The sequence below is a fragment of the Trachemys scripta genome, chromosome 2, assembly GCF_013100865.1.
Source record: "Trachemys scripta elegans isolate TJP31775 chromosome 2, CAS_Tse_1.0, whole genome shotgun sequence".
Classification (NCBI taxonomy): Eukaryota; Metazoa; Chordata; order Testudines; family Emydidae; genus Trachemys; species Trachemys scripta.
In genome coordinates, this window is record NC_048299.1 from 41,775,864 (window position 1) to 41,787,821 (window position 11,958).

At 42.8% G+C, this 11,958-nt stretch overlaps 1 protein-coding gene across 1 annotated transcript in view; it reads left to right on the forward strand.

Annotated features, from left to right (window-relative positions):
• The first annotated feature begins 419 nt into the window (after positions 1-419).
• The window catches only part of ZNF804B (zinc finger protein 804B), a 60,825-nt gene continuing 49,286 nt past the window's right edge, over positions 420-11,958 (forward strand). The window contains exon 1 of the mRNA XM_034759346.1: positions 420-434. Within this exon, the coding sequence (XP_034615237.1) occupies positions 420-434 (15 nt within the window). The remainder of the gene's footprint in view (positions 435-11,958) is intronic.

The window sequence follows — 11,958 nt, forward strand, 5'->3', positions numbered from 1 at the left end:
ACAAACCTTATGCTTTAATTTTGGGAAGGAATAATGTTATTTCTCTGGTTGACCTCTGAGAATTTTGCCCACCTGAAGGACTGCAGAATTGAGTACTTTACTCAATTACTTTACCACAACCATTTTGAGCTTTGCATGACCACAAATTAGAAATGGGCCTGAACCGAATTCCTTTTTATATGGGCATTCCCAAACTTTGGGGACGTGTAGAGTTTGGTCACTACTTGGGCCACTTCTTTTGCAGAAAATTCTGTAAGCAGGAGTGTAAAGCTAATACACAAGTTATACTGGGTTTTCATTAAAAAGTTTTTCATCAAATTTAGTACAACATGCAGACAAGTCAGTCTTACAAAGGAAAGGTACAAGAGAAGATGGACTATATGTATTTAATTAAATGAGATGATAATTTATAACACAAGATGCTAAGACTAAAGGTAAGTTTCCAAAGTAGAGTGAAAATATATTAGACATATTATGCAAAAAGAAAATGGCTTTATTAATAGTTGACAAGTCTTTTATCACAAATTTACAAGTTGTCCACTATGGCTCTGAGCAAGGAAATCCCACAGACATTAGATACAAGGCAGTGTCAATTATGGCATTGAATTGGTCTATTTGAATTGGCTTTAGTATTACAGTATCTGCAATGTCTGAATCAAACTATTTTAAAGGGAAGCGAATGTAAATGTTTTAAGTTATTGATGTTTAAGGACTATAAAAAGCTATTTGATATGATTAGCCTATATTTTATGAGGAAGGCACTTAAAAAAGGGTTGTGTGCTAACTATTGCTCAGAGCATAATGGATGCTGCATTTGCCTACACAGTTACTTCACAACCAGTATCTAGCTCATTATCGTAAAGTACTTTTGCACTAACTTGAGTATGAAAGACACTACATATAAGAGAAAATTCATTATGTTCTATACATAGAACAAAGTGTTGGGTTGAAATGTATGAGGACCTTAAAATTATGTCAAGTAGGTTTTCAGCTCAAAAACAGGTATCAGACAATGAGATACAATATCACTCAGGCTATTAAATACTGTGCTGGAATGTGTATTGTACTATAAGAATTGCAGTTAGAAGAACTAGAATGCTAAGAGATAAATGGAAAAGGACTGACTCTCTTCAGATTAACTGATAATGCTGGATTCTCAGAGAAAAAGTAAAAAAAAAAGATCACTGAAGAGGAGGGGAGAGAGGATTAGATGGGGAACAAATTGAAGGAATTGACTTTAAATGGAAAATTATGTTGCCCTGATTAGAGGGTTATGTGTACCCCAGATTTTGATCAAGCTAATTGCCACCATATTACAGTAACTCTTCACTTAAAGTCGTCCTTGTTAACATTGTTTCGTTGCTGATCAATTAGGGAACATGCTCGTTTAAAGTTGTGCAACGCTCCCTTCTAATGTTGTTTGGCAGCCACCTGCTTTGTCCACTGCTTGCAGGAAGAGCAGCCCGTTGCAGCCAGCTGGTGGGGGCTTGTAACCAGGGTAGGCCGGCAGCCCCCCCATCAGCTCCCTGCTCCCCTAAGTTCCCTGTGCTGTAGCTGCCCAGCAGGTTACCAATTGGCAGCTCAGCTGTCCCTCCCCCCACTGCCATGTGCTGCTTCTGCCCTCTACCTTGGAGCTGCTCCCAGAGACTCCTGCTTGCTGTGCAGGAGTGTGTGTGGGGGGAGAGGAAGTGGGAGGAAAGAAGGAGTTAGGAGAGGTGATGACCCAGTAGGGTTGAGTTGTGTGTTTTGTAAAAGTTAGCTATAAGACTAGATAATAGAGTGTACTTTGGAGCAGTCCTCTGAAGCTATCCTGAGAGACCTTTTTCCTGACACCTTACTCCCTGGCAGGGAAGCGACCAGCCATCGCGGACCTACCATAATTACTCAATACCATTTCAGATTCTAGCTAATTATTTGGGATGTTCTAAACTTATGCTTATGTCTGTGTGTGCTTCAATCTAATAAACTGTAGTTTTAGAGAAGAGCACGCTTACTTGTATTCATCTTTCATCAGACAGAATTGCTGTGGTCCTATTGATTTATTCCTGACACTGCCTGGAGTGAAACAGCTAAGTTACCACTGCTTTGGGTTCTAAAAACCCTGGGTAACAACCGATGATAATGTCATGATCAACAGTGTGCACAAAAGCAGGACTCTAAAGAAAAAGTGAATGATGTCGCTACTGTTTGCAGTTTTTTTGTTTGTTTGTTTTTAGTTTGCCCTTTTTGCATAACAGGTGTGCAAATCTCTGCCCATGCGAGTTGCCCTGACTTGAGGGAGTAGTCTTATTGGACCATATTCTTAGTTAGTCACACTGTTGCCGATCTGAAGTAATTCACTGAAGCCAAAACAGGTTCTCCAGACTGATACCAAAGTGAGGGCAAAGATCTTCCCCTTATGAAGCGGTGGGTATAATAGGCTGCCACGGCCGCCAAACCCCCGGTTGCAAATTTGGTGGCGAAGTTTTTGCTTTATTATGCCCCATATATGTTCCAGGATGGCTGAGGTGGCACATGCTGCCTTCTCAGCTGCCCCGGAACCTGCCTGGGGCATATTAAAGCGTCTTGTAACACAGATGCTTTTCCAATTTCCCCTGGGCATGTTGGGTCTGGGGAGGGGAGGTACGGTGTGGCTTCAGTCAGCCTCGGGGTCCTCCGGGTGGGGGGGAGGCTTGGGGCTTCGGCTGGCCCGGGGCTCCTGCGTTTGGTAGGGGGCACTCTCCGGGTGTGGGGGGGCTTGTGGCGCCAGCCATGGGGGGTGGGCAGATGGAACAGGGGGTCTTGGGGCTCTGGCCATGGGGAGGGTGCAGGTGGAGGGGCAGAGCCGGGGGCTAACCTCCCCAGAGGGGGTCTCCACCCGCTGCCCATGCAAATAGTTAACGTACAGAAAAACTTTGGCTTTGAGGAGTCAAATAAATGCTAAACATTGCTTTCTATACTTGTTTTCATGGAGGATTCTCACAAGTGTAGAATATGTAATATAGATTCAGAGTGCAGATCAGAGAAAATAAATTTTCACCATTAAATGACTCTGAGCAAGCTTGGAGAAATGAGCTGAGCAGAAGATACAATAATAAAGTGATATTCCAAGGAAAAGAGATGCAGTGGAACCAAATGAAAATTAGAATATCCTGAGGGGAGGGAGTCATAGATTCTATGAAGTTCTACATTTAAAGAAATGTGCAATAGCATTTGGTCAGTTTAAAAAAAGCAATAGGTGTAGATACTTTCAATACAATGAATTTCTAAGCCCTGAAATCCTTACTTAGTTCTTACTCAAGTAAAACTTTCACTGAAGTCAATGGAAGTTTAGATGCAGTAAGAATTGAGTTAGGACTTAAAGATTTGGGGTAAAATTTTCAAAAAGCACCAAAAGAAACTTAGGCCCAGATCTTCAAAGGCATTTAGTCATCTAGCTCTCATTGGCACTAACTCCTATATTTGCCTTAACTTCCACTGGGAGTCAGGTGCCTGAATACCTTTGACGTTTTGAGCCTTAGTCCCGTTTTCAAATGAGATTTAGGCATATAGGAACCTAAATCCCTTTGACTTTCAGCCACTCTTGAAAATGGGAATTAAGTTAAGTCACTTAGGTGTTTTTGAAAATATTACTTTTGTTCCACAATGAATAGTTGTAGTGATAGCTGATTGTCAACTTTATATATAGAATTATCTAATTCAACAGAGGTCCCAAAATGAGCGTAACTTTCCTGGTGCAATAAATTAACTGTGGTGCCACTAAGATGTCCTTGTCTACTTTGAGATCCCACAATAAATGTATCATGGGACTATCACATTTATTGAGGACTTCCTCTGGATGAATATAGCAGTCCAAGAAATATTTTTCTGCCCATCAAGAAATTCTTTTCAAAGCAGATAAATTAGGAATGGGCTTGCCATTTATTTGTTAAAAGGAAAGCTCTCTGATAGAGCTGGCCTAAAGATTCCAGCAGGTTTCTAAGTCTGAAAGATATGCAAGACTTGCTAAAAGCATTGCACTTTTCAGACGTCAGCATTCTAGTGGTAAATGGCAGCGGATGGAAATGTGCAATTAAGGACTCTGTGGGAATACCCTACGTGCAGAAAGATAGGAAAGGGAGACTTGTTTGGAGAAGCTTGGGAGCCTTCTTCCCAAAGTCAGCTGAGATTGGCAGTACTTGCTGCTGTTGAAGAAGAAGAAAATATAAGGACAACATAAGAACATAAGAATGGCGGTGCTGGGTCAGACCAAAAGTCCATCTAGCCCAGTATCCTGTCTACCGACAGTGGCCAATACCAGGTGCCCCAGAGGGAGTGAACCCAACAGGCAATGATCAAGTGATCTCTCTCCTGCCATCCATCTCCACTCTCTGACAAACAGAGGCCATTCCTCGCCCATCCTGGCTAATATCCATTAATGGACTTAACCTCCATGAATTTATCTAGTTCTCTTTTAAATGCTGTTGTAGTCCTAGCTTTCACAACCTCCTCTGGCAAGGAGTTCCACAAGTTGACTGTGCGCTTCATGAAGAAGAACTTCCTTTTATTTGTTTTAAACCTGCTGCCCATTAATTTCATTTGGTGGCCCCTAGTTCTTGTATTATGGGAACAAGTAAATAACTTTTCCTTATTTACTTTCCCTACATCACTCATGATTTTGTATAGCTCTATCATATCCCCCCTTAGTCTCCTCTTTTCCAAGCTGAAAAGTCCTAGCCTCTTTAATATTTGCTCACATGGGACCCGTTCGAAACCCCTAATCATTTTAGTTGCCCTTCTCTGAACCTTTTCTAATGCCAGTATATCTTTTTTGAGATGAGGAGACCATACCTGTACGCAGTATTCAAGATGTGGGCGTACCATGGATTTATATAAGGGCAATAAGATATTCTCCGTCTTATTTTCTATCCTCTTTTTAATGATTCCTAACATCCTGTTTGCTTTTTTGACTGCAGCTGCACACTGTGTGGACATCTTTAGCGAACTATCCATGATGACGCCAAGATCTTTTTCCTGATTCATTGTAGCTAAATTAGCCCCCATCATATTGTAGGTATAGTTGGGGTTATTTCTTCCAATGTGCATTACCTTACATTTATCCACATTAAATTTCATTTGCCATTTTGTTGCCCAATCACTTAGCTTTGTGAGATCTTTTTGAAGTTCTTTACAGTCTGCTTTGGTCTTAACTATCTTGAGCAATTTAGTATCATCTGCAAACTTTGCCACCTCACTGTTTACCCCTTTCTCCAGATCATTTATAAATAAGTTGAATAGGATTGGTCCGAGCACTGAACCTTGGGGAACACCACTAGTTACCACTCTCCATTCTGAGAATTTACCATTAATTCCTACCCTTTGTTTCCGGTCTTTTAACCAGTTCTCAATCCATGAAAGGATCTTCCCTCTTATCTCATGACAACTTAATTTACATAAGAGCCTTTGGTGAGGGACCTTGTCAAAGGCTTTCTGGAAATCTAAGTACACCGTGTCCACTGGATCCCCCTTGTCCACATGTTTGTTGACCTCCTTCAAAGAACTCTAATAGATTAGTAAGACACGATTCCCCTTTACAGAAACCATGTTGACTTTTACCCAACAATTTATGTTCTTCTATGTGTCTGACAATTTTATTCTTTACTATTGTTTCAATTTATTTGCCCGGTACTGATGTTAGAGTTACCAGTCTGTAATTGCTGGGATCACCTCTAGAGCCCTTTTTAAATATTGGTGTTACATTAGCTATCTTCCAGTCATTGAGTACAGATGCCGATTTAAAGGACAGGTTACAAAAGGAAAACCCCATTTCTCTGAGATAACTGCATGATGTTTTAGGATGGGACACATGATGGAGTAAAACATACATGGAATTTTCAAAGTGGGTGTCTGAGCATATGCTGAAGGATGAGCAAATACATACAGTATCAGGGGGTAGCCGTGTTAGTTTTATCTACAAAAGCAACAAGGAGTCTGGTGGCACCTTAAAGACTAACAGATTTATTTGGGCATAAGCTTTCGTGGGTAAAAACCTCACTTCTTCAGATGCATAAAGTGAAAGTTACAGATGCAGGCATTATATACTGACACATGGAGAGCAGGGAGTTACTTCGCAAGTGGAGAACTAGTGTTGAGAGGGCCAATTCGATCAGGGTGGATGTAGTCCACTCCCAATAATAGATGAGGAGGTGTCAATTCCAGGAGAGGAAAAGCTGCTTCTGTAATGAGCCAGCCACTCCCAGTCCCTATTCAAGCCCAGATTAATGGTGTTAAATTTGCAAATGAATTTTAGTTCTGCTGTTTCTCTTTGAAGTCTGTTTCTGAAGTTTTTTTGTTCAATGATAGTGACTTTTAAATCTGTAATAGAATGACCAGGGAGACTGAAGTGTTAACTTACTGGCTTTTGTATGTTACCATTCCTGATGTCCTATTTGTGTCCATTTATTCTTTTGCGGAGGGACTGTCCGGTTTGGCCAATGTACATGGCAGAGGGGCATTGCTGGCACGTGATGGCATAAACATTAGTAGATGTGCAGGTGAATGAGCCCTTGATGGTGTGGCTGATGTAGTTGGGTCCTCTGATGGTGTCACCAGAGTAGATATGGGGACAGAGTAGGCAATGAGGTTTGCTACAGGGATTGGTTCCTGGGTTGGTGTTTCTGTGGTGTGGTGTGTAGTTGCTGGTGAGTATTTGCTTCAGGTTGGGGGGTTGTCTGTAAGCGAGGACTGGCCTGCCTCCCAAGGTCTGTGAGGGTGAGGGATCATTTTCCAGGATAGGTTGTAGATCGTGGATAATGCGCTGGAGAGGCTTTAGCTGGGGGCTGTATGTGATGGCCAGTGGTGGTCTCTTATTGTCCTTGTTGAGCCTGTCCTGTAGTAGGTGATTTCTGGGTACCCGTCTTGCTCTGTCAATCTGTTTCCTCACTTCCCCAGGTGGGTATTCCTCACTTCCCTGAGGAAGTGAGGAAACAGATTGACATTAATTTGTATTTATTCCATCAGAACATATTTATAGTAATGTCCAAACTAATACAAAAAACTGCCTTTGCAAGTTTCATACAGTGAACTGACCTGCTCATCACCTTAGTCCACTTGGATAGAGCAGAGATATTTGTGATCAATTTCAGAAACAAGTTGTAAAATTGTCTAGGTCAGCATTCTTTAATGGCCATGCAAGTCTATTAAATATCTATTACAAACTCGGAATTTAATAAATGATTTCTAATTGACTAGGTGTCATCAGCAACATTCTTGAAAACTCAGTTACAAAGTATTTTTCATTGATTTTCCTTATATTAGAAAATGAAATGTCAGATACCATTAATTGCATTTTCACAATAAAGAGCAACAGCTAAAGAAACTGCTAAGTGAAAGCACTTCCAGTCTAATGCACAATGGATGGATTCACTGTAAATTAATACAATATATCAACATTTATTACAGTAATATGCATCTGTGGGCTAAATTGATGTGAATGTAATTACTATCTTTACAAATGGAGCAGCTCTGCAGGTTTCTACCAAGAAAATCATTCACATATATTTTACACATTCCCATAGCCTTATACAGCATATTATCTGCCTTTCAGCAATACACTAGGTAATTAACCCTTTGGGTCTAAGAGTTTCTACTTATAATGATTGCATCATCATCATACCCTCCTGTACTTGCTGCTAGCTGCAGACTGTCCATGTGTCAAGAATTACCACCTTTATGGTTTTTTATCACGCCTGCATCTCACCAAGATGAACCCTGTGACCCAGAATGAAGTTTATTAGGTTGTGACACACATTTCCAGCGAATCTGATGTTCCTCAGACACATAATATAAAGCTTTTTCTTACTATTTTCTTGAGCTACTTAGGAGAGATCTAAGAAGGAATCAGGCTTTATATTAGCAGATAAAATGTCAGATATGATTTGGCATGCCTTCCTTCACACGATTCTTTTATTGCACCCAAACATGAGCATTGTTCTTTGCAGAACAGAGGAAATGGTATTAGTTTTCTGGAAGTGCAAATTCATTTGACTATACACAATTTAATGTTGCACTGGAAGTTTTAACTCCTTTGTGAGGAAAGAAAATCCGTGACCTTTATAAAGTATGTGCTGTAGCATTCAATTTCCCTGCATCTGATCGATAAGCAAACAGGAAATTATATCTTTTTTCACGGCAGAGAAGCATAATTACGCAATAAGGCAATGGAGGTAGTTGTGATTATCTTCGGCTGCACCTGGAAGCTGCCTTGTTGCTTTTTTAAAAACATCTTTATGGTAAGGGAACTGTGTATTAATTTCTGCTGAGAAAGATGAAGTTGACAGTTTAGAATGCTCGTGAACAGCAGTTTCAGTTGTGTTTCAGAGCGAATAATGTAGCCCACCTCAAACAATTAGGCTGCTTATTCTATGCACGCAGTGATGAAGCTGTAAACATGTACTTGACAGTTCTTAACCAGAAAAAAAACAATTATGATCTGGCTGGTTGCCAGTGAGTCAGAAACTTGCATTTTTTACAAATTTACAATAAGAATATATTGTCCCCAATACTTGACTTCCAGGGAAATCATCTCTGCATAATTAGCACTATTGCATGCACATTCTAATTTATGCATTTTAATTATACCGACGGCCCAGTGAATAATTAATGTTAGGAAAACAATAGGTCTGAAACATAAAGCTAAAAAGTATCACTGAAATGCTTTTTAATGGTCTTTGTGGGTTTCACATAACTAATGAAACAGTTTAACTATTTGAGTGCAAGAATATTTTCCTACAATAGCTTTACAGTCAAGTGCTGAGACTTAATTCGCCTGCTCAGTGATGGGAGATCATGTGGGCTTCTTAATTTTTCCAGCCACCTGAGCCACAGGAACTCAGCTATGTCACACTGGTGATGCCTGGATGCCTAAGTCCATAGGAAGGGCTGGTGGTTGCCATCCATACGGCATGTGAGATGGGAATGCCAAAGTTTCGGAGTGAGATTTCCCACTAAACCCCCCCACCTTCAAACTTACTGCTAGTCACGGAGCAGCACTCCCACGTAGGCACTTGAACCCTATCTTGCTGAGAAATAAAAGCTCCTATAGGAGAATAAAAGGAAACTAAATGGTGACCTCAAAACTATTTAGGTGAGATTGACCCAGTGATCCCATCCAGGCCAGATGAAGAGCAGACAAACTCAGGAAAGAGACTTCTCCAGGAGTTGATGCATAACACTCAGCATTGTCACACCTAACTTTTAGGCACCCAGAAAATCCCTGGGATTCACAAAGGCTGAGTTTGTTGCACACACAATGCATTGCCAGTGATAAGGAGACAGGAACCTAAGACCAGGGCTGGCTCTGGCTTTTTGGCCACCCCAAGCAAAAAAAAAAAAAAAAACAGGGCGGCCAGAACGGCAAAGCAAAAAAAAAACCAAAAACCTGCGGTGTGGCCGCAGTGCGGGTGCAGGGGGACTGGCTGGGGTGGGGGGGGGGGAAGTGGGCGGGAGAGAGAGAGAAGGGGGCTGCCAGGGCTACAGCAGGGGCGCTGCCACGTGGCCCCTCCCGCTGCGCTGCCGCCTGCCGCGAGGGCTCCGCTCCGGTCGGCGGGCAGGGAAGGAAGAGGACTGCCCTGTAGGGTGCTCTGGTTCTCCGCGCTGCCACCCCCTACAGGGCGGCTGGAGCGGAACAAACAAAAACAAAAAGCGGCCGTGCCGCCCTAGGATTGGGCAGAATGCCGCCTCAAACAATCTGCCACCCCAAGCACCAGCTTGCTCAGCTGTTGCTTGGAGCCGGCTCTGCCTAAGACTGGTGATTCATAAAAGCCAGCATGCTAGGCAGATCCCCCCCTGAGATAGTCAATGGGAGATGCGTAGGAGAGGGGCGTGTCTTAAGCTCCACCTCTCTCAGGGAGTTCCATGCCTTAGTCTGGGCTGTATGGAGGTGTCGCCTCTGATTGGGCTTCCCAGCTGCAAACCCGCTCTTGGTGTTAGGCATCTATGCCATTTTTTTCAAGAGGCTGGGGGTGGGAAGGAGGAGGAAGATGACCACCTTCATAACTTTTTGCCGTGTGGTTGGGCACTTACCTAGGATGTGGGAGACCCCCTACTGAAATCCACCCACCCCCTCCCTTCCCCCAGAAGGGAAGAAAGGATTTGAGCAGGTGTTGGCCACCTCTCAGAAGAGCACTCTAAACATTCTAAATTCTGATGTGTGGCTCCCTCAATATCACTGTTCCACCTGCATAAATAATTTTAAAAATAATTAGTGCAGGGGGACTGGATCCAGGGTCTCTCCATCCCAGGTGAGTGGGCTAATCATCAGGCTACAGGGCCATTCTTGTGCTTGTTCTCTCTCTCAGCCAATGATGCTATATTTATATTTTTCAAAGTGGAACAGCTTCCACAGGAAAGATTGAGGGATCCTGCACATCAGACTATTCCATAGTTCAGTGTTAAAAGCATTCACCTGAGAGTGTGGAGACCCCTATTCAAACCCTTCTTCCTCTCAAGGGAATTGAAGTGGGGATCTCCCACATCCCAGGTGAATACCTTAATGACTCGGCTAAAAATTATGTGGGAGCTCAACCCCTTTTCCTAGTTTTGTGTAAGCCCCGCACAGCAGTCTGATCCAGTAGGCCAGATCAGGCCCCACAGGCAGGTTAGATGGAGGAATACCTATCTTTCCTTGGTTCGCTTCATGCATCACACTCGGGCTCTGGCATCCAGATACCTTGTCTAGGGCTAGAGTGTGCATGTAATATAGGTGCCTAGGGAACTTTCATTGCAAAAATTTAGGCACTGAGTGATTAGAGACAGCTGATCTGGGGTTTTGTGAATCCCACTGGGGTCTGATTCTGTGATTTAGGTGCCTAAAGTGGCAGTTAGGTGCCTTAGTCCCTTTGTGAATCTAGCCCTGCGAAGTCATGTCCATGTTACTATGAAAAAAAATGCATATTCAAGTCTCAAAGCGTGCAATGGCTGACCTTCATGGAATAAAGCCTTGGAACTCCTGTCATGTAGATTTCAAAATTTGCATTCCAGCTGAGGGTACATAGAAACTAGACAGCAGTTCTGTGCAGTTGTGGAAGCCTCATTATAAAAAGTGATGTGCCACATTCCCATCCAAAAATTGATATAATAATTATGGTAAATGCTTAATTACATGACTCACATGGCAATGTATTATAACATGCACATGAATAGCACCAAATCGTTCATTGTGAATATGACGATGGAGACCAAATTGATATTTTGACAACTTTTTAAAAATAATTGTTTCCTGTTTGAAGTTTGCTTTTAAAGCTCCTAAATAAAATAGTGTAGACAATAAAATATATATATATTATAAGATACTTTTAAAATGACCAGCACTGGAAGCTGCTGCTACTTTAGAAATCAGGCCATTTGTTTAGGTGCCTAAGTATGGCTTTAGGAGATTAACTGTAGGCCACTCTTTCTGAAGGCCTTGGCCCATCTATATATACATAAATATTAAAAACAATGGATCACAATCCCTGCTTTCCTATGCTTCCTCCCAGAGAGAGCCAGTGATGGCTGGTTGATTCTCAGGGTGGATCTCTGCTGTCTGGAGTTCTGGTCATAGATCAGAGCCACCAAGGGGCTGTTAGTTTAAACTAACAGGCTAAGGTCCCTAAAGGATTGAATGCCAGCTGAGTTTACTTGGAGTGCAGTGTACTCCAGCCACCTGGCAAGCTCATCTATGCTGAATAGGGTTACCATATTTCAACAAGCAAAAAAGAGGACGGGAGGAGCCCCGCCCTAGCCCCGCCCCTGCCCCTCCCACTTCCCGCCCCCCCAGAACCCCCAACCCTCCCCCCGTTCCTTATCCCCTGACTGCCCCCTCCTGGGACCCCTGCCCCTAACTGCCCCCCGGGACTCCACTCCCTATCTAAGCCTCCTTGCCTCTTGTCCCCTGACTGCCCCAACCCTTATCCACACCCCCACCCCCAGACAGACCCCTGGCACTCCCCCGCCCCATCC